Genomic DNA, 23,750 nt, shown 5'->3' on the forward strand with positions numbered 1-23,750 from the left:
ATGGAAATAAGTAGGATCAAAAGGAAAGCAAGATGCTGAGTTGTTTGGTCAAGGGTTCCTGATACAGAGCCTTCCTGCCCCCCAACATCAACTGCTCGTAATATTTACAGCTTCTCATACTTTTTTTGGTGCAGAGCCAGGGGATATAGGGTGTCAGAACAGTGAAGGCAAATGTGGGAGCATGGGGCAGTGCAGGGGATACGGAGACTGGAAGGATGCAGGATGGAGCTCTGGCCCTTTGCCAACTTAGAGCTGTGCCTCACACCCTTAGACAATGGCCCTTATTAGTGTAAAGAATCATCCAAATACTGTGTTTTTTTGAAAACCCAGTTCAGTGACTAGAGTTTTGATGCTGCACTTGATTTCCAAATATGTAGTTTTTCTGTGATCCCCCAGTGAATAAAGGTGCATCCTCAAAGGGACCTTTGCTCTCTGGCTTCTCAGAAGTGCTGACAGAACAGAACCATGGGGAAGGGTAAGTTGGGCAACAGTGCTAGACTTGACAGGGAAGGGAAATGGAGGTTGCTCAGAGGCTTCCCTTCCCTCCACTGTCCCCCAATCAGGGGAAGAAACCCAGAAGTCCCATTCTTTCCCATGCTTACTCCAGCAGTGGGGAAGGGGTTCAAGGCTCCCTCTCCACTGGCTGCTGCTGCTACTTGGGAAAGAGGGAGGTCAGAGCAGTGCAGGAGAGTGTGGGGAGGAGAGAAGGGCGATCAGAGCATGCAGTGAGGGATTTGGGGAGCACTTCAGCTCTCCTCCTGTGAATATTCCCTCTTGCGCCCACCACTATTTTTGTCCTTCTTTCAAAATATGCCCCCCCTAGTGCTGAGAGTAGGAGGGGAACAAGAATGTTCAGTGCATGACACGGGCATACAATGTAGAGCAGGAGTGGGCAAACTTTTTGGCCCGAGGGCCACATCGGGGTTGCGAAACTATGGAGGGCCAGGTAGGGAAGGCTGTGCCTCCCCCAAACAGCTTGGACCCCGCTCCCTATCTGCCCCCTGATTGCCCCCCTCAGAATCCCCGACCCATCCAACACGCCCCCCCACTCCTTGTCCCTGACCGCCCCCTCCTGGGATTCCCGTCCCTGACAGCCCCCTCCTGGGATTCCCGCCCCAACCCCCCGGGGCCCCACCCCCTATCCAACCCCCCTGCTCCCAGTCCCCTGACTGCCCGACTCCTATCCACACCCCCATCCCTTGACAGGCGCCCCCGGGACTCCCACACATATCCAACCCTCCCTGCTCCCTGTCCCCTGACTGCCCGACCCCTATCCACACCCCCATCCCTTGACAGGCGCCCCCGGGACTCCCACACATATCCAACCCTCCCTGACCCCTATCCACACCTGCGCCCCTAACCGCCCCCTGGGACCCCACCCCTTATCCAATCTCCCTGCTCCCCCCCCCCGACCGCTCCCCCCCCCCCGAAACTCTGCCCCATCCAACTGCCCCCATCCCCTGACTGGCCCCCAGGATCCCTTGCCCCTTATTCAACCCCTCCCCACCCCCTTACCACGTCACTCAGAGTGGCAGGAGCTTGAAGCCACGCTGCCTCCCTGCCCGGCAGGAGCGATGAGCCAGAGCGCTGGCGGCATGCTGAGGCTGCGGGGGGGTGGCGGGGCGGAGGACAGCCTCCCTGGCCGGGAGCTCAGGGGCCGGGCAGGACGGTCCCACGTGCCGGATGTGGCCTGCGGGCTGTAGTTTGCCCACCTCTGATGTAGAGACTGGGTGAGGAGTGGAATGGGCTTCAGAGGGAATGAACAGAACAGGTAATCATCAAGTAATCCATCCCCTGTAACAAACTCCTAGAGTCTGGCAGTCAGAGGCTAGGGAAACCCAGAGCATGAGTTGGCATCCCTGACCATCTTGGCTAATAGCCACTGATGGACCTATCCTCCATGAACTTACGTATTTTTTTTTAACCAGGTTTTAGTTTTGGCCTTCACAATATCCTCTGGCAACAAGTTTCACTGGTTGACTGTGTGTTGTGTGAAGAAGTACTTCCTTTTGTTCATTTTAAACCTGGTGCCTATTATTTCATTGGTGACCCTAGTTCTTGTGTTATATGAAGGAGTAAATAACACTTCCTTATTCACTTTCTCCACACCATTCATGATTTTATAGACCTCTATTGTACCCCCCACTTGTCGTCTCCTTTCCTAGCTGCAAAGTCCTTGTCTTTTCAATCTCTCTCCATGTTCCATAACCTTAATAATTTTTGTTGCTCTTCTTTTGTGGTAGATCATATTTGGGAACTGACAACAAGTATGTTCAGTGCATGGAACAGGCATACAATACAGAGACTGGGATGAGGAGAGGAATGTTTGGTGCATGGTACAGTACACAGCACTAAGATCATAGTTGGGAGCTGAGAAGCGGCATGACCAGAGCATGCACCAAAGACAATGCTGAGACCAGGATGAGGAGCAGAGAACAGGATTGCTTAGTGCATGGTACAAACCCACAGATGCGATGAAATGAAAACACCCATTGAGATGAACAGAGCAGCTCTTCCCTCTCGGAGCCCTTTTCAGGCTGCATTCATCTTCATGGTGTGTTCTCATTCATTGGGGAGATCTCATTGAAATGAACGGGCCACTTCACACCTCTCTGAGGGCTTGTCTACACTACCCCTTAAGTTGATGTAACTTACATCACTCAGGGGTGTGAACAAACCACCCTTCTAAGTAATGTAAGTTATCTCAACTTAAAGCGGTGTCTACACCATACTATGTTAGCTGGAGATGCTAGTTTCTGCCTCTCCTTTTGGTGGAGTAATTATGCCAACAGAAGAGTGCTCTCTTGTCGACGTAGCACATTGGCACCCATGTAGCGCAGTAGTGAAGACGCCCTGAATGTCCTCCTCTGAGCTTGCTAACAGTCAGCTGTAGCTGCCGATACAGAGATGGGCAGGGGAGGGAGATCTGCAAATGCCGGCGGGGCAGCTATATGCTCTGGAAGGGGTGTATGCTATGGGAGACGGTGAGCTAAGGAGAGGGTGAGAAGAGACACACACACTAGTCTCCTTTCATATGCTTAAAGTTACTATAAACTACGTGGAATAATAATTTCAAAATATTGTGAAAACGTCTGTTTTCTCTCCCTATCCTGTCAGCACCTCCACACTCAAAAAATGTCATAACACGAGCATTATCGCCATTTGACTGTAATGAAACACACAGGAAGGCGAAAGACCCCACAAACATGCCATGTGGTATCTTTAATCTGTCCTCAGTTCCACCTGCATACCATGTGATAGTGTTACGTTAAGAAGGTATAGTTGTCTCCTACAAATAACATCTCTGTTTCTGTTCAAAAAATTAGGAAATACAATGGGAAAACACTTTGTTAATGCAGAGTTAAGGTTGCCCAGTAGTGCCTCGTGCCCTTCCAGAACATCAGATTCAGCTACACCAGAGGTAGGCAAACTACGGCCCGCAGGACCGTCCTGCCCAGCTCCTGAGCTCCCGGCCGGGGAGGCTAGCTCCCAGCCCCTTCCCCTCTGTCGTCCCTCCCTTCCCCCCTCAGCCTCAGCACGCCGCCAGTGCTCTGGCCCGCCACTCCTGCCAGGCAGGGCGTCGTCGTGGCTGCAAGCTCCTGCCGCTCTGAGCGGCATTGTAAGGGGGCGGGGAGGGGTTGGATAAGGGGCAGAGGGTCCTGGGGGACGGTCAGGGGGCGGTTGGATGGGGTGGAGGTTCAGGGTGGGGGGGTCAGGGGACGGGGAGCAGGGGGGTTGGATGGGGGAGGTCCCAGGGGGCGATTAGGTGCAGGCGTGTGGATAGGGGTCGGGGCAGTCAGGAGACAAGGAACAGGGTGGGATGGAGTTGGATGGGTCGGGAACTCTGAGGGGGGCGGATGGGGGCGGGGTTCAGGCTGTTTGGGGAGGCACAGCCTTCTCTACCTGGCCCTCCATAAAGTTTTGCAACCCCGATGTGGCCTATGGGCCAAAAAATTTGCCCACCCCTGAATTACACTGAAACCTCTGAAAAAGCAGGAAGTGAAGAGTTACGGAAAGCAAACTTAAGCCTTTGAAAACAGTTAAGGTACATGCAATCCCTGCAATATGCCATCCCTGCAATGCAACCTTAGCTATGCCTTCATGGAGTGATGCCCCAATATGCCCATAACACACATTCTAAAACCCCTTGCAGATGCTGCAGAACAGTTGGGGAACAGCTCAATAAACACTGTATGGCAAGGTATAATATCTTCTCTTTGCTAAAGCAAAACTTGGGTTTAGGTCAGACATAGCAAAGAAGCGATATCTATACAAACATTGAGCCTATTCCATACAAACCACCCAGACTTGCTAAATGTCACAGCCTCTTCACCAAATTACTGTCGTCATATCACAGTGACAGCTCTTCCAACCTGCTTCACCTAATCTCTGAACCTTTCAATACAACTACATCTAGCACAGTGAATGAAGTTGGAGTGCATGTAGATAAATCTGAGTCTGAAATCCTTCTTATTCTATCAAACCTCACTTAGGGCACAAACAAGGCTCTGCCATCCCTGTCTATCCTGAGCTGCTGTGTATGTTCTCTGCATTTTTAAAGCACAGAAGTTTTCCCTCTCAGCACCTTCTGTGTGTTCTTCAGCTGCCTGATGGCATGCTTGTTATGGCAAATGCTCTGGCTTCATTCTGAACATGTTCCAGATAGCTCCATCTTCTTTTCCGGATAACTTTGGAGATATGAAGTAGTTGAACTCTGTTTACTTATTATGGCACCTTCCTTACTCAACTATTCCCACTAACTGTTGCCAGTTCCTGGGGTCAGAGTTAAGGTTACCGTACAGGAATGACATGTACTTTAACTGTGTATTTCTTGGTTTTCAGAGGCTTAAGTTTTCATTATCTCAGTGGATTGAGTAGCTGAGCTTGAGGTGCTGGCAGGCCGCAAGACACCACAACACAAATTTAACTCTGCATTAACAAAGTTTTTGTTGGTGAACTGTAATAAGCAACAGGGTTCATATGTGCTAAGGGTAGGCTTTATTTTCTTTAAAGAATACAGACCCGGATCCTGTACCATTAAAATCAATGGGACTTGCAGTTAACTTCAGTAAGGGTCAGATCAAGCCTGTAATATGTGTTTGAAAAGTAGCTGATATACAAAATTCTGTGGTAATTGCAATGGTAGCAAACAGTCTGGAGACAACATAATAAATAATCCTGGAAGTACCCAGTCTTGTTGCCAAATATGTGAAAAACACATACTTACGTGTATTTTCCAAGGATTTCATTTACTCATAGTGCCTTCAACATGTGGTGCAGTATTCCTCCCTTCTAAAAATCTAAAAATTGCTAACTTGTAGATAACAGAAGTATTATAAGGGCAAATCCATCCTGGGCATAACTGCAGTTGTAATTATTATTTAATTAATGTATTAAGATGTGCTGCAATAGTGTCTAGAGGCCCCTATCAAGCAACAGGACCCCATTACTCTATACTCTGTACAGACATATAATAGACAGTCCTTGCCCCAAAGAGCTGGCAGTCTAAACATGTAAGGTGAGACAATAAGTGGATATAAACAAAGAAAGAGGGTAGAATGTGAGGAGACGGGAGAGAAGAGGATAAATTAACAGTGAAAAATCATCTCCTCATAACTAGGGAAGTGAGTGGAGTTCCAATAGGGGTGCATTTCACCCAAAGAGTTTATAAGATTTGTTTGAAAAAAAGGAAGAAACCACCCCCTGGAAATGACATGAAACTTTTTGGAATCAACTGCCCTGAAGGTGCTGTACATTTCAGAGCTAGACTAATTAGCTTGTCTTGTCAAATTCTAATTGTTTTTCATTTTAATGCAGGATTTAAAGTAACAAAGTTTCTTTCAGTCATTGCCATTTAGTGCTTTTTAATTTCCTCAATGAGCAATTTTATCCATGTTGATAATGTCAGAGTAGCAACTAAGGACTTATAAATATCAAAAATTTAGTTGAACCAGCGTGACCGTACTTGTTTTGAGTGTGCAGTATTTTGTCCTTTTAAAAATATTATCCAATATTGTCATTGTTCTGTCTTGGTTTGGGTGTGTGGCACATCCTCAGGCAGCCCCTAAGGATATAGGACCTCCCAGATGGGAAGGACCCCTGTCTGAGGACATAACTCTGAGACTACATCTGTACAATGAGGTAGGTGTGTGATTCCCCTGCTCATCTGCACATTCTTGCACTAGCTCTCATTGAATTAGCACAAGTATAAACAGCAGAGTAGCTGCAGTAGCAGAAGTACAGCTGAGCCTTGCTGAGTACAAACCCACCTGATACTGGTGAACATAAGAGTGGCCACACTGGGTGAGAACAATGGTCTAGCTAGCCCGGTACCGTGACTTCCGACAGCAGCCAGTACCAAATGAAGACAATTATAGGACTGGAAGGGACCTTGAGAGGTCATCTAGTCCAATCCCCTGCACTCATGGCAGGACTAAGTATTATCTAGACCATCCCTGACAGGTATTTGTCTAAACTGCTCTTAAAAATCTCCAGTGATGGAGATTCCACAACCTCCCTGGGCAATTTATTCCAGTTCTTAAGCACCCTGACAGTTAGGAAGTTTTTTCTAATGTCCAACCTAAATCTCCCTTGCTGCAATTTAAGCCCATTGCTTCTAGTCCTATCCTCAAGGTTAAGAAGAACAGTTTTTTCCCCTCCTCCTTGTAACAACCTTTTATGTACTTGAAAACTGTTTTCATGTCCCCTCTCAGTCTTCTCCAGACTAAAAAAACCCAGTTTTTTCAACCTTCCCTCATAGGTGATGTTTTCTAGACTTTTAATCATTTTTGTTGCTCTTCTCTGGACTTTCGCCAATTTGTCCACATCTTTCCTGAAATGTGGCACCCAGAACTGGGCACAATACTCCAGTTGAGGCCTAATCAGTGCAGAGTAGAGAGGAAGAATTCTTATGTCTTGCTTACAGCGCTCCTGCTAATACATCCCAGAATGATGTTCACTTTTTTTGCAACAGTGTTACACTGTTGACTCATATTTAGCTTGTGGTCCACTATGACCACCAGATGTCCTTTCCACAGAACTCCTTCCTAGGCAGTCATTTCCCATTTTGTATGCGTGCAACTGATTGTTCCTTCCTAAGTGGAGTACTTAGAATTTGTCCTTATTGAATTTCAACCTGTTTATTTCACACCATTTCTCCAGTTTGTCCAGATGATTTTGAATTATAATCCCATCCTCCAAAGCACTTGCAACCCCTACCAGATTGGTAGGGTCCGCAAACTTTATAAGTGTACTCTGTATGCCGTTATCTAAATCATTGAGGAAGATATTGAACAGAACCAGAACCAGAACTGATCCCCATGGGACCCCACTCGTTATGCCCTTTCAGCATGACTGTGAACCACTGATAGCTACTCTCTGGGAACAATTTTCCAACCAGTTGTGCATCCACCTTATAGTAGCTCTGTCTAAGTTGCATTTCCCTCGTTTGTTTATGAGAAGGTCATGCGAGAGAGTATCAAAAGCTTTGCTAAAGTCAAGATATACCACATTTACCACTTCCCTCCATCCACAGGGCTTGTTACCCTGTCATAGAAAGCTATCAGGTTGGTTTGACACAATTTGTTCTTGACAAATCCATGCTGACTATTACTTATCACCTTATTATCTTCTAGATGTTTGCAAATTGATTGCTTAATTATTTGCTCCATTATCTTTCTGGGTACAGAAGTTAAGCTGACTGGTCTGTAATTTCCCAGGTTGTCCTTATTTCCTTTTTTATAGATTGGCCCTGTAGTTGCAGTCTTCTGGAATCTCTCCGTTCTTCTATGATGCTTATGGCTCAGATATCTCCTCAGTCAGCTCCTTGAGTATTATAGGATGTATTTAATTGGGCCCTGGTGATTTGAAGCTATCTAACTTCTCTAAGTAATTTTTAACATGTTCTTTTCCTATTTTAGCCTCTTATCCTAACTCATATTCACTGGCATTCACTATGTTAGACGTCCAATCACCACCAACCTTCTGGGTGAAAACCGAAACAAAGAAGTCATTAAGCACCTCTGCCATTTCCACATTTTCTGTTATGGTCGTCGTCCGTCCGTCCCCTCTCCCACCCCCCCACCCCCGCTCACTGAGTAACAGGCCTCCCTGTCCTTGGTCTTCCTCTTGCTTCTAGAAGAAGAATTTGTAGAATGTTTTCTTATTACCCTTTATGTCTCTAGCTAATTTGATCTTGTTTTGTGCCTTGGCATTTCTAGTTTTGTCCCTACATACTTGTATTATTTGTTTGTATTCATCCTTTGTAATTTGACCTAGTTTCCACTTTTTGTAGGACTCTTTTTTGATTTTTAAATCATTGAAGATCTCCTGGTTAAATCAGGGTGGTCTTTTGCCTTACTTTCTATCTTTCCTACGCAGTGGGATAGTTTGCACTTGTGCCATTAATAATGTCTCTTTGAAAAACTTTCAACTGTCTTCAGTTGTTTTTCCCCTTAGACTTGTTTCCTATGGGATCTTACCCAAAAACTCCCTGAGTTTGCTAAAGTCTGCCTTCTTGAAGTCCATTGTCATTATTTTGTTGTTCTCCCTCCTATCATTCCTTAGAATCATGAACTCTATCATTTCATAATCACTTTCCCCCAAGCTGCCTTCCACTTTCAAATTCTCAACTAGTTCCTCCCTATTTGTCAAAATCAAATCTAGAATAGCCTCTCCCCTAGTAGCTTTCTTCACCTTCTGAAATAAAAAAATGTCTCCAATACAGTCCAAGAACTTGTTGGGTAATCTATGCCCTGCTGTGTTATTTTCCCAACAGATGTCTGGGTAGTTGAAGTCCCCCATCACCACCAAGTCTTGTGCTTTGGATGATTTTGTTAGTTGTTTTAAAAAAAAGCCGCATTGACCTCTTCTTCCTGGTTAGGTGGTCTGTAGTAGATCCCTACCATGATATCACCCTTGTTTTTTACCCCTTTTATACGGTACCCAGAGATTTCAACAAGTCTGTCTCCTATTTCCATCTCAACCTCATTCCAAGTGTATACATTTTTAATATGTAAGGCAACACCTCCTCCCTTTTTTCCCTGCCTGTCCTTCCTGAGTGAGCTATACCTTTCTGTACAAATATTCCAGTCATGAGTATTATCCCACCAAGTCAGATCTGTGATGCCAACTGTGTCATAGTTGTGTTTATTTACTAGCATTTCGTAGAATCATAGAAGATTATGGTAGGAAGAGACATCAAGAGGTCATCTCGTCCAACCCCCTGCTCAAAGCAGGACCAACTCCAACTAAATCATCCCAGCCAGGGCTTTGTCAAGCTGGGCCTTAAAAACCTCTGATGATGGAGATTCCACCACCTCCCTAGGTAAATAGTGTTTTCTAATACCCAACCTAGACCTCCCACACTGCAACTTGAGACCATTGCTCCTTGTTCTGTCATCTACCACCACTGGGAACAGCCTAGCTCCATTCTCCTTTGACCCTCATCCCCCTTTCAGGTAGTTGAAGGCTACTATCAAATCCCCCCTTATTCGTCTCTTCTGCAGACTAAATAAGCCCAGTTCCCTCAGCCTCTCCTCATAAGTCATGTGCCCCAGACCCCTAATCATTTTCGTTGCCCTCCACTGGACTCTCTCCAATTTGTCCACATCCTTCTGTAGTGGGGATCCCAAAACTCGATGCAGTACTCCAGATCTGGCCTCACCAGTGCCAAAAAGAGGGGAATAATCACTTCCCTCGATCTGCTGGCAATGCTCCTACTAATGCAGCCCAATATGCCATTAGCCTTCTTGGCAACAGTTGACTCATATCCAGCTTCTCGTCCACTGCAATCCTTAGGTCCTTTTCTGCCGAACTGCCACTTAGCCCATCGGTCCCCAGCCTGTAGCGGTGCATGGGACTCTTCCATCCTAAGTGCAGAACTCTTCACTTGTCCTTGTTGAACCTCATCAAATTTCTTTTGGCCCAATCCTCCAGTTTGTCTAGGTCACTCTGGACCCTGTCCCTATCCTCCAGCGTACCTACCTTTCCCCCCCAACTTAGTGTCATCCACAAACTTGCTGAGGGTGCAATCCATCCCATCATCCAGATCATTAATGAAGATGTTGAACAGAACTGGCCCCAGGACCGACCACTGGAGCACTCCGCTTGATTCAGGCTGCCAGCTAGACATGGAGCCATTGATCACTACCTGTTGAGCCCGGCCATCTATCCAGCTTTCTATCCACCTTTATAGTCCATTCATCCATCCATACTTTTTAAACTTACTGGCAAGAATACTGTGGAAGACCATGTCAAAGGCTTTGCTGAAGTCATGGTATATCGCATCCACCACTTTTCCCATATCCACAGAACCACTTATCTCATCATAGAAGACAATCAGGTTTGTCAGGCATGACTTGCCCTTGGTGAATCCATGTTGACTGTACCTGATCACCTTCCTCTCCTCCAAGTGCTTCAAAATGGATTCCTTGAGGACCTGCTCCATGATTTTTCCAGGGACTGAGGTGAGGCTGACCGATCTGTAGTTCCCTGGATTCTCCTTCCCTTTTTTAAAGATGGGCACTATATTTGTCTTTTTCCAATCGTCTAGAACCTCTCCCAATTACCACGAATTTTCAAAGATAATGGCCAATGGCTCTGCAATCACATCAGCCAGCTCCCTCAGCACCTTCAGATGCATTAGATCCGGCCCCATGGACTTGTTCATGGCCAGCTTTTCTAATTAGTCCTTAACCTGTTCTTTCACCACTGAGGGCTGCTCACCTCCTCCCCATACTGTACTGCCCTCTGCAGCAGTTTGGGAGCTGACCCTGTCTGTGAAGCACTGAGTACTTCAGCATTCAGCTTTTTCCACATCATCTGTCACTAGGTTGCCTCCCATAGGGTCCCACACTTTCCCTGACCACCTTCTTGTTGCTAACATACCTGGAGAAACTCTTCTTGTTACCCTTCACATCCCTTGCTAGCTGCAACCCCAATTGTGCTTTGGCCTTCCTGATTATACCCTTCCAGATCTGCTGGCATGCTCGAGCAATATTTTTATACTCCTCCCTGGTCATCTGTCCAAGTTTCCACTGCTTGTAAGCTTCCTGTTTGTGTTTAAGCTCACTGAAGATTTCTCTGTTAAGCCAAGCTGATCCCCTGCCATATTTGCTATTCCTTCTGCACATCGGGAAGCCTTCAATAAGGCTTCTTTAAAATACAGCCAGCTTTCCTGGACTCCTGGATTTCGAGTTCTTCCTGCTTATTCCCCATACTTCTTGGATTGGTATACAGACATCTAAGATACTGATTTGATTCCCCCCCACACACACCCCCGGCAAGTTCTGTCTTGTCTCTCCCTTATCCCTGCTATAGCAGCCCATGCTCCCCCCAAATTCTGACCCTTTTCCCTGGTCTCCATGTTTTTGACTTCCTGTGGGCTTTGGTCACCTGCCCCCTTCAAACCTAGTTTAAAGCCTTCCTCACTATGTTAGCCAGTCTGTATCCAAATATGCTCTTCCCCTTCCTCCGTAAGTGGTTCCCCTTTCTGCTTAGTAGTCCTTCTTCCTGGAACAGCATTCCGTGGTCAAGGAAGCCGGAGCTCTCCTGGCGACGCCATCGTTGCAGCCATGCATTCACCTCCAGGATGCATCTGTGTCTGCGTGGGCCCCTACCCTTGATCGGAAGGATCAAAGAGTACACCACCTGCACTCCCAACTCCTTCACCCTTACTCCCAGAGCCCTGTAGTCACTTCTGATTTGCTGATGGTCATACTTCGCAGTATTGTTACATGGATGACTAGCATGGGGTAGTGGTCAAACGCCGGATGATCCGCAACAATCCTTCCGTAACGTCTCAGATATGGCCCCCTGGCAGTCAGTGTACCTCCCAGGATGCCATGTCAGGGTGACAGATGGGTGCCTCAGAGGAGTTGAAGAGTGTTTCCTGCATCAAGGAGAGAGGGAAGCTGTACCAGCAGCAGGAGAACTGCCTCTGTACCTCCTTCCAGTAATAAAAAGATGTTGTGTTGTTAAACTGAGTTCATCCAAGTGTCACTATTCCAGTATCGCTGCATGGCTGTGCTATGCCACCAGTAAGGGGACTGCAAGGTCATGTAAAAAAAAAACATGCCCGAGATTTCCTTTAAATGACCCTCTGTAGCATGTGCAAGTTTTCTATAGTCAACCCTAGCCTTTGATACCCAAAATAGAAACCAAAAAATAAATATGGGTAATGTTTTGCACTGCCTGTGCCTCAGTATAGTCACTAATAAATATAACAAATTAACTGGAGAGGATAGGAATAAAGGCCTGTTTCTCCACTACCTAATCCCTTGTGCAGCCATGTACATCTGTGCAAAGGAAGTAAAAAATGCTACCAAATCAGAATGGTAGCATTTTATACCCACTTTGCTCAGATGCACATGACTGTGCAAGGGGCAAGTCAGTAGAGAATAAGGCTGATTAAATAAAGGGGACATTGATGGAACCAAGGCAAAACTAATTTCTGAATATGGGAAATGTACTATCCATCCATTCTTCTATATAGCTACCTCATCTATTTACCTATAGAGCTAGCTCCCTACCAGGAATCTGTCTCACCTGGAGCTAGATGCATACAAATAGATGACATTCTTGATGCAGTTTGCCAAAGAGTGTCCTGTGATTTCATGCTGTTCATAATCTTCTGAGTTAATCCACTTTGCCAAGATATGTTAGGGATATCTTGTCACCAACACTTTTTCATGTTTTCCTCCCCCAAAAAAGAAATACCCAGTATCACTGTCACTTCCTTCTTTTCTCCCCTTTTCAAACATGCCTGAGTTTAAACTAACTAAAAGTAGCTTAGAATTGGAGGGGGACACACCTGTGATGTTCAGTCACATTGAGTTTCAAAGTGATATCAGTTCAGAGATTATACTCATGGATTGGGAGGATTTAAAATAAATACATATGAATTTTTTTTTTCTTGTGAATACTGTAGTTCTCTATGTACAGTATGGGAGTTTGTCTTGTGTCAAAATTGCCTGCACTATATTTTTCTTCCTCGGTTAGGCCCCAACTCTGCAAATTGCTCCGTATGGATAGGCCTCAGGGCATTCTCAGAGCCTTACTGACTTCAGTGGGGTTTTGTGCTGGCATAGGGGTCTATCCATTTAGAGTAGTTTCAGGATAAGAGACTTAGGCTGGTGTAAATCATTGTAGTCTGTTGCAGTGAGTTACAATGATGTAAAATTGGCATAAATGAGAGGAGAGTCAGATTTATTATATACAGTAACTAAGTATGTTTCCTTTATGGAAAAGTCCTATAGAACTTAATAGAGGTGAAATCAGTAGGGTTCTACAGAAACAATTCTCAAAACTCTATAGAGATTTATAGAGGATGATATTCCTTCTAAAGACTTGTTTAACCATACTTCAGAATTCTATAGCAGGGATATTAGTCTCTTAAATTCTGTACTATGGTGAAAAAAACCTGATGATCATTTCCAGTTTCCTGTAGGTCTTTTCCCATAAGAATTAATTATTCAGAGTGAAATTCTCTGAGTAAAATAACTTTTACGGAGGAGCAATCCGAAAGTTACCAATAGTAGTGTTAGGGGGCTTATTCCTTCACCCACTTACTTCCCTGGTCCTTCTCGCATGAACAGAGAGCAACAATACCCGAAGTCCAAAGGTGCAAACAATTCGATGTTTATTGGGGTGAACTTCCAGCAAGCATGATTCCAGTTTCCTTCCTTAGTGTCCTCCTTCCCAGCTCTGACACCACAGAGCCTTACACCTATGTCCCTGTTCCCATTCCTGCCCTTAGCAAAACATGATTCCAACTTCCTTACTCCCATTCCCTGTTCCCATTTCCCCCTTTAGCAAAACATGATCTCAATTTCCGCACCCCCATTCCCTGTTCCCATTTCACCCACACACCCACCCCCTCCCACCCACACCCACTCACTTCCTCATTGACTACAGATTATATAGTAAAACTTGAGTTCTGCTTAGCTATACCTTAACCAATCATTTTCCTGAAATTTAACTAACCAATCCTAACATATTGTAACATGATTATGTAACCAATTATATCCCACCACCTTAATTAGTTTACACCCAGCAAAATTAATTATACAGCAGACAGGAACAATCACAGAACCAGACAGAGATTATACAGACAAACAATAGCAAAGTGGGAACTATAATGACAAGACAATACAGAAGTGAGGATTTCACATCCCAGCTATTGATAAGTGAGTTCTTGCCAGACAGGATGCTATCAAACTAAGTTTTCTTTTACATTTTCTAGGCACTTCCCTTTCTCTGGAGGTGATAGGAATACAATCCTGTCCTGATAGTGCCTAACAGCCCAATAGCACCTTATTTCAATGTGACTAGTTTGGAATGTGAGGATGTGACTGTTCGCTTCCTAGCTTATGGCTGCCTCTGCTGCTTAGCCAAAGGCCTTAGCCTAAGAACAGGGCCTCAGACTGTCACAGTAAGAGAAGGCCCTTACACCAGCAGACAGTGATTTTGATTCTTTCTTTTATACCTCTAGAACTAGCCAAGTGATAAGAATACACCTAAATTCTTAAAGTACAGGCCTTTGCAGACAGGCCTGAATAAGGCATTGCCTTTATGTATGGCTCACAAATTGTAAAGGCTGATATGATATATAAAAAAATTAAAATGACAACTTTTACTCATGTTGCAAAGAAAATATAGCAGTTTTGTAGTGGTTTTGGTACGATGTTCATTGCAGGGTTTCTATTTGAAAGTTTATAAATTAGATATGGTTCTAAAACATATTTAGGCTTGGAAGGATTCGATTTTTATCGGTAAATGTCAATTTCACCATGTGCACGCAAACCAACAAAAATATTACCTTTGATGATAATCATAATTTACAGATAGGCAAAGAAAGAAAAGTGTTGCTTGAGAACTTAGAGATTGATTTAAGGATATTTACTTTGTATATTTGTGATGTGTGATGTTTATAATTTTGTGTTTTAATGGTTATAAAGCTTTAACTTTTTGAATCTCATTAACAAATTATTGGCTGATCCCTAGTTGTCTGACACCCCCATTAATTGCCACAACTGAGAAAATTTAAATTGATAAAAATAGGAAAAATGTTTAAACCCATAATTTTGCATAACTCTGAAAACTTAAATCAATAAAAATTGGAAAAATGCTAAAAACCCATCAATTTTATCTGTTAAAATTATTTTTAAAAATCAAATCCCTGCAACCGTAGACATACTAGACTGCATGCCTAATTGTGAACAATATATCATTCATTCTGTTAGATCGATTTGTTACCTGACATTTGTCACTCAAATATTTGCAACCACAGCATGAGTTTTTTTGTTCCACTGCGTTTCTCAATAACTCAAAGTTGAGGTTCTTGTATTATTCTTAAGCCTAGAATTTTAATACATTAGTTTCACTTCTCAAGTCTTTTCAGTACTAAGATCTCTTAATGGTTAACAAACATTAGGTCTCCTACCTCCTTCCTAATACTCCTGTGATTGTGGAAAGTAGCAGTATTATCCCCAATTTATAGATGGCAAAACTAAGGTGTAGAGAAAGATAAATTCCTAAAGTCATACAAATCATTAGATAATTTGGGAATAGAATCCAGATCTTCTGACTCCCAGTTTCTTCTTATAATCACTAGGAAATGCTTCTTCATTATAAAACATTGCCAACAAGTTTTTTACATACAGCACACAATTTTCTAAGGGCAACTGTGGAAAGAAGAGGTGGAGAAGAAAAAAGGTTAACTTGCGATAAAGTGGAAAGCTGAACATCCAAATGAGAGGGAAAAAAATAATACTGCTCTCAGTGTAAATGGTGGCTGCATTGTATGGTATCGTTGTCCACTCTTCTGAGCAGATGGAATTTGCAGTTGTGTGTCACTTGTTCATTACAGCCTCTTAAAATTAGTAGCTGTGTGGCCAGATGGGTCTGGAGCACAGCTGTGGATACAAGAAAATAAATGAAACCTGTCTGATGCTGCCATGCCCTTTGGAGATACTGAAGTGTTGCAACTGCAACAAAGAAAAAATCACATTCATTTAATGTGTTAGTAAATTAGATGTAATTCTTTTTTTAATCAAATCATATAAAATGAGATGATAAGGTTCAAATTATAGTATAATTCGAATAGGAAATTCTAGTTACAGCCCATAGCAAATGCCCTAAGCAAATTTATACAAACAATTTAAACATTTGTTTAGAAGAATAAAAGTCACTTATAAATTAGAGCAACAAGGTGAGTGAGGTAATGTCTTTTACTGGACCAACTTCTGTTGGTGAAGAAGAGCTCTGTGTAAATTCAAAAGCTTGTCTCTTTCACCAACAGAAGTTGGTCCAATAAAAGATATTGCCTCACCCACCTTGTCCCTTTAATATCCTGAGACCAATACCGCTACAATGCTGCAAATGACTTAAAAATTAAACCGCCATCCCTGTAGAACATAAACCAAAGGGTTCTCATAGAACAAAGATTCGTACAGAGCATAAGTCAAATAAGCAGTAATATTTCAAAGTTTATTAGGTGACATATGTTTGAATTATTGATCCAACATTCTGATCAAATATAAAATGCATTAATGTAAATGCAAATGAAAGTGCTGTTCTAGAGAAGAATGCCAGATCATGCGCCTGATTTTAAAATGTGCAGCTAGTAAAAATTTTAACACCTTCAGGTTTGGGGACACAATGAGGTATGGCTATTCTACACTTAAAACTCTACAGCCGTGCAGTGTAGACAGTAACTACACCATGAGAGGTAATCCACCTTCCCGAGAGGCAGTAGCTATGTCAACAGAAGAATTCTTCCATCAACCTAGCAGTGTCTACTTGGGGACTTAAGTCAGATGAATTACACTGCTCAGGTGGGGTGGTTTTTCTGAGCAACATAGTTATACCAACTTAATTTTCTAGTAGACCACGCCCTAATCAGAAGGCTGAGGTCAGTGCCAGGTATAATAGCTCCTACTATAGTGCCCTTCCCACAGTGGCCCTATCTATGGACCTTTCTTGCTGACAATATCAATCTGACCCCCTCTGTGGCTGATTTCAAACCCTGTTGTCAGTCTTTCCTTTTCATATTAGTTACTACACACCTACTTAGCCCCTCTTTTCTCCTCCTATCCTTTTATGTATCTGAATGGGTGGTTTGACGCAGACGATATATAGATGGACCATTGGACCACGTTTTTGGTTTATTTTTGGTGGGAGTGTTGGGGATTTGTTATAACAGAGTTCAGCTGTTTTTATTGAGGGGCCCCATACATGATTTAAAAATAAATCACGACATTAGGCATAATGTATAATCACCCTGGTCACCAGTGGAAGTGACAATTTCCATTTATTGTGGCGATATAACAGTGCAGTATTCAAAGTCATACTCCATATTTCACTGCCTATGAAAATGGTAGTCAACACTGTATAATGTAGAGGAGTATGTTGCCTTCTCCAGTGAACTGAAAATATTGTTTTTTAATAGAACATTGTCTTTTTGTGTTGTAAAGAAGTATTATTATAAAGAGGATAGTTATACTGCAATTTAATACATTTGGGAGCCTAAGTTAAGTAGCCCTAAGAAAAAGAGGATATGATAACAGACAGCCCTGTGGCATTTACTACAAAAGCATTTCTCAAATTCTGAAGCTTACTATAAATCAAGTACACTGTAGAAGATTCATTTATTATAATGAAGGCAGCTACAGAAGGGTTTTCGTTTGGAGAGGGGGAGTTAAGTGCAAATGCAAACTCTGGTGCTTTCTGCCAGCATTATTGAACTGAAGAGCATGGAAAAGTTTTTTCCTGCACTGAGGGATTTTGCAGATTGGTACCATGGCACATTGTTTTCTGCTAGGTTGAGAGGTAGGAGTAGCATTTTTCATTGATATCCACTGTGGTGTGCATGCCTCATTAATAATTTGCAATCTTGTTGCTAAAAGAAGAAAGAATGTAAGCCATACTTACAAAATGGAGGACTCTATCCTGGGAAGCAGTGACTCTAAATGATTTGGGAGTCGTGGTGGGTAATCAGGTGAACATGAGCTCCCAATGTGATGCTGTGGACAAAAGTGCTAACGAGGTCCTGGGATGCATAAACGGGAATCTCAACTAGGACCAGAGAGGTTATTTTACCTCTGTATTTGGCATTGGTGCGACCTCTACTGGAATACTGTGTCCAGTTTAGATGCACACAATTCAAGAAGGATGTTGATAAATAGGAAAATATTCAGAGAAGAGCCACGAGAACGATTAAAGGATTAGAAAACATACTTCTAGTGATAGACTCGAGGAGCTCAATCTGTTTCGCTTAAGGAGGAGAAGGTTAAGGGGTGACTTGATTACAGTCTACATGGGGAATAAATATTTAATAATGGGCTCTTCAGTCTATCAGAGAGAGGTATAACACAATCTAATGGCTGGAAACTGAAGCTAGAGAAAATTCAGGCTGGCAATAAGGCGTAACTTTTTTTTTAACATTGAGGGTAACTAACCTTTGGGACAACTTAACCAGTTTGTGCTGGATTCTCCACCACTGACCATTTTTAAAATTGGATGTTTTTCTGAAAGATATGTTCTGTGAATTATTTTGGGGAAGTTCTGTGATGTGTGTTATACAGGATGTCTGATTAGATAACCACAATGGTGTCTTCTGGTCTAGGAATCTCCAATTCTATGAAAAAAGTAATCATATTTCTAGAAAATGCAAAAATAGCCAAACACAATCTAACTTCATTGCTCACATTTGCATTCAAACCTACAAATTCTTTTATGAACGTTGTCTGTGTTGATTGCAAAAAAGGATATATCTGGCCCACCAAAAAATTGATCATCTCGTCAAGTAAAATTTTTCCATAACATGCTGAAATGGTGGCAGCAAAGAAGTGTTAATTAAAAAGCCACTTGATTGTGGGAACTATATGGTCTGATGAAAACTTAACTTCTGCAGGCTTGATGCAGATGGAAGGTAACATTTGTTCCTGATTTATCTGAAATTATGATACTGTATCTAACATTTTATCGTTTTGAAAATTTTCTCTCGTTTGTGCAGGAAGTTGCCCTTGTCCTTGCAGCTATACTGGTATTTCTGTTGGCTTTCTACGCTTTCTTTTATCTTAATCTATCAAGTGAAGTTGACGTAGATCTGGATCCAAATGAAAACTAGCAGATGCAATGTATTTATCCTATCATCAGATTCTCTTCAGGAAAAGCAACTACCTTGAACAACACTACTTGGGAACACGCAGTTCTGATGCATAATAATACTATGCAATATCTCATCGCTCTTAACATTCATATCTGCAGAACAGGCAAAGAAGACTCATGCAAAGCTATTCTACACTTAAGTTGAAACAAGCTGTACTATTATGAATTAAATGAATTGTTTACATTATTTGTTTCTCAGGCTGAGAACTCTGATGCCAAAAGACAGTTTTTTGCATATTGTTGTTGGTATTGCAAACAATAGCTGCTGATTTCTGGGTAGGCTGTCTTGACTTAAATCCACGAATCCAAACTTTCCAATAGCGAAATGTAGGTTTTCTTTTTTAAAAAAATGCAAAAGAAAACACAAGTCCCCAAATACAAGTTGCTTTAGTGATTTGTATTTCCAGGGCATCTGCACCACCCTGAGTCTTGCACTCTCTCGCTATTCACACACGGAGGAAGTCATAGGTAATTTCTCTTTCTAGAAACATTCTCCCACTTCCTGTAGGGCCTATTTTATATCCTAGATTCTATGTGCACATGTATCTACAGTAATCTTTCTTCATTCCTTGCCAACTGCTCAGTGCACATGTGCTCTGTCAGAAATGGCACCTGGATGACAGAAGCTCAAACATTAACATATGTCTCTGAAACAGAGTTCCTTGCCTTTTGGGCTGTCTGCACTGGTATATGTAGAAAGTTCAGTTGATGTTGATTTTAATTAGTATGCTGCTCTATTATTAATATGAAGCTGAAATTCTGTTTTAATTATACTGTTCCTGCTAATTGCAATAGCAGCTTGCTTCTCTCATTAGGAGGCTGTGTTAAAAATTTGTTTTCCAGTTATACTATCTTTTTCCCATCAAACTAATGTAAGGGGTTATACCAGCTAACAAATCTTTTTCATGCTTACTCCCCAAAACTGGAAGAGTCTTGACTCACTGACATCTTGTAGAAACTCTGTTGGCAAATTAACCCTAATTTCTCTTATATAACAGTCTCACAACTAAGGGATAAACCACTGAGTTCCCTTTGTTTAGTGACTGTTTTGCAAGTGTTCAAGTTAGACTTAGATTTGACCTGAGGATATTGGAGGCAAAGAGAAACCAAAACTATACTAATAGTGTAGTATATAAGACTATATTTATTTTAAATTGACCCACAGTCCCATTATCACCACTTAAAACCTGGTTCAGGAATTTAGATCAATATGGTTGATGTTTAGACCATACAGTATTGGTGCCTATATACACTATGAGTCTCTAAGGATACACTTTTTATGTTCCTTATTTGGTTTGTGTAATATAGGACACCTCATCTAGAAATGCGGAATACACCAGCATCTCCAACATATGTATGAAAAGGAAATATTATACTTATTTTTCATTCTCTAAATTGTGACTTTTTCAGTCACCAAATCCCCCAAATCATACATTCATAGTACTTGTAGTCCAGTAATATTATATATGCTACCAAATGTGTAGCAACATACAGCACTTGGAGTGAAGCATTTTATGACATGTGGCATTCCTTTCAGTGTAGTGAAAGGCAATCACAAGCTAGCATTTTGGATGTGACATGCCTTTCACTTCACTGAGTGCCATACTACGTGTCTCAAAATGCTGCAGTCCTCTTTCATTTTCATAATCCTTACAGCATTTTCCACTAACTCACGGGATGCTGTAAGGATTATGTAGCTAATGTTTGTACAGCGCTTTGTATGAGACATGCAGTAGAAGTGCTAAGTATTTTATATTGTTATATATATATATTGTGTTCTGAAACAGTTAGAAATATTCTTCTTTTCATTTAACTTAAAATAGTAACTTGAAGTTATTAGAACAAGAACATTTCCCATATTGTGAGAGTCACAAGTAAAAACCAAACTGCACCTGTGGACGAATGAAATCTATTTATTGGTTTATGGACCAGAAGTCCCCTAGACTAGAAAATATCACAAATCTCCATTATGTTCTCAAGTGCTGCATTTTGCATTCGGCTAGTTTTCATTCAGGTGACAGACATAGTAGCTAAGTCACATGTAACTAGAGAGTTGCCTATTGCTTAGAACATGAGAGGAGATTCATGCCCAGTGCACATGGGTATATTTGGAGAATATTGCAGCAAATACATGGAAAATATTGCACTTGTGCTTTCTGTAACTAGTGGACTGAAAGCACAAGTGCAATATTTTCCATGTATTTTTCAGTCCACTAGTTACAGACAGAGGTTTGTTAATAGCAGGTGTCCCAGCTTTAGTCAAACTATCCACCTGTTTTATTTTTTAATTTATAAACACAAATGCATTAAACATAAGGCCTGAGTTGGGTCTTGCTTACACCTATTTTCACTGTCTCCTTTGACTTCAGTGAAATTACTCCTGTTTACTCCTAATTACTCACACTAATATGAGATCAAAATCTGGCCTGTGATTATGTCTCCCAGTATACCTTTTGGAGCACTGATATCTTTAAGTGAAGTTGCTTTTAGCTCCTCAAATGCATGCTAGGTGTGCATGCTCGCTCTCTCTCTCTCTCTCTCTCTCTCTCTAATGTTGATACCTATGTATGTATCTGAGATCAGAATCAATCCCATAATTTTTTTAGGTCATTTGTCTTTGTAACTGTAACTCATGGACTATTTTAATAATAAAATGAATTTTTAAACTTTGAACTTTTTGAAAGCACTTATTAAAGTTGGATCTATTGCATTGCTATGAAACATACATTTGAAAGAACATTAAATTACCTTAGATAACACAATATACAAGTTTGAGCAGTGCTACCAAAGAATGCACACTGTTTATAAGTTGTGGAGCAAAGCAAGTGATTCCTGCCCCTGGTTTAAATGTTGAAAATGTAACAAAGAGAGCTTCATTTCTGGTCTAGTCTCTTCAAATACAGTACATTTTACAAATTGAACTCCTCTGATCTGGTCCTAATCATATTAAACCAATAGAAAATACTGTAATAGTAATTGTATATGGCTTGCTACCACCTTGGACTTGACTCCACTCCATGGGGCAGCTACAAAATGAGGGAGTTCACCTCTGGATAGAGCAGGCTCCGGTATTGCTGCAGACATCTGCTTAAGGAGTGCATCTTTAAACTCCAGCCCAGGCTCCTAGCCAGCAGAAGCTGCTTAGGAGATGCACTGACTCAGAGCAGCTCCAGCTGGTCTAGGCTTGGCTGGCCATGCGCTCTTTTTTGAGCAGTGATGGATGGCTCTAGGTCCTGCAGAAGAGTGAGGGTGGCTGCTCAGTTTCACCTCCCCACTTAGGTAGATGTTTTGTCTTTGGAAGGACTAGCTGCTGGCAATGATCCTGAGTAATACAGCTTGGTTCAGTACCTGTTTTTTCTTTGACAAGTAAAAGCAGAATTTGGAACAATTTCAGGAGTACAACAGAAGCCTACGAACTCCATAACAGTGGTTACAATGGTACAAATAGTAGAGGAGGTATACATTGCCACTTAGTTACTACCTGTATTTGTAGTCATCCATGAATGCGTTTTTATTGGAATTGAGGGTTGCACTGTAATTATAAGTGTATCTCTAACAGGGGCCCCAGAGATTTGTTTAAAATTTTATTGAAAAGTGCTTTATTTAAAGATCACTGTAGCTTGTTAAATAGGCACCATGTGATCCTGTGTATATCATAGCCCCATCAGCTTATTCCATTAACTGTAGCAGCGATGACATATATGAGGTTATGCATTTACATCTAACTGAGAACATATGAGAGCGTTCTTTTGTTTGCTTAGGTTTCCAGGATAGTCCTCAACTCTGGATAATAATTGACTTGTCCACTTGATCATAGATTATATTTAAAAATAAATAATAATTTAAATTATCCTTTCTCATGGGGGAGCGCAGAAACTGTATTAAAAGGCCCATACTGGTTCAGTGACATTTACTACTATTGAAGGGGTTCATTACTTAATTTAGGGCTAGATTATGTGTGGTCCCTTTGCAAATGAGCAAGAAGCCTCTAGCGGCTCCCAACAGGCAAGTACTCCATATTTTCCAACATGGGCTTGTGCCTGTAAGGCACAATTGAGTCCTTATTTTTCAAGGTCAAGTGGATTGTGCTTAAAATCAATTTAGAATCCCAACAAACAGAATAATAAAGATTTTATGGCATTTAGAGTTTTATACAAACTAGCATAATAATCAGTGATTCCTATGACTAAGCAAATAACAATATGGGACAGCAATAAGTCTGCAGAAATATGGTGTTTGGACTGCTTCTGAGCTAGTAGATTATGCTTGCACTTGTAGAAATGAATCCATAAGATGAATAAACTGGCAAAGATTGTGTGTACAACACTGAGTTTGTTGACACCCTGCGAGAGGGGGGGAGAGGGAAACAGACTTGCATTTTTTGCAGCACTGTGCTTCTTCCCTTCATCTTACTTACTGCTTAGCTTGCCTTACACACCGTGCTATATGTTTAGTACATATTTCCAAGAACAGGAAAGGGTTTTTATACAGTATGTCAATGCATTTAATTGACAGCATCCTCTCTTATTTTTTTTTTTTAATGACAACCAAATCGGTGAAGAGACAGCCAAAATGTTAGG

The 23,750-nt window shown here is 42.0% G+C and overlaps 1 protein-coding gene across 2 annotated transcripts in view; it reads left to right on the forward strand.

Annotated features, from left to right (window-relative positions):
- TRIQK (triple QxxK/R motif containing) overlaps positions 1 to 21,843 on the forward strand; it is a 79,632-nt gene extending 57,789 nt beyond the window's left edge. The window contains exon 4 of one of the 2 annotated variants that reach the window (XM_073330588.1): positions 2,244 to 2,473. In XM_073330588.1, coding sequence (XP_073186689.1) covers positions 2,244 to 2,261 — 18 coding nt within the window. In that variant the 3' untranslated portion in view covers positions 2,262 to 2,473. Of the gene's footprint in view, positions 1 to 2,243; positions 2,474 to 19,015 lie in introns of those variants that run through there. The other variant, XM_073330587.1, reaches the window with a different exon arrangement.
- Positions 21,844 to 23,750: the final 1,907 nt, after the last annotated feature.

This window comes from Lepidochelys kempii, chromosome 2, assembly GCF_965140265.1.
Source record: "Lepidochelys kempii isolate rLepKem1 chromosome 2, rLepKem1.hap2, whole genome shotgun sequence".
Taxonomy (NCBI): domain Eukaryota; kingdom Metazoa; phylum Chordata; order Testudines; family Cheloniidae; genus Lepidochelys; species Lepidochelys kempii.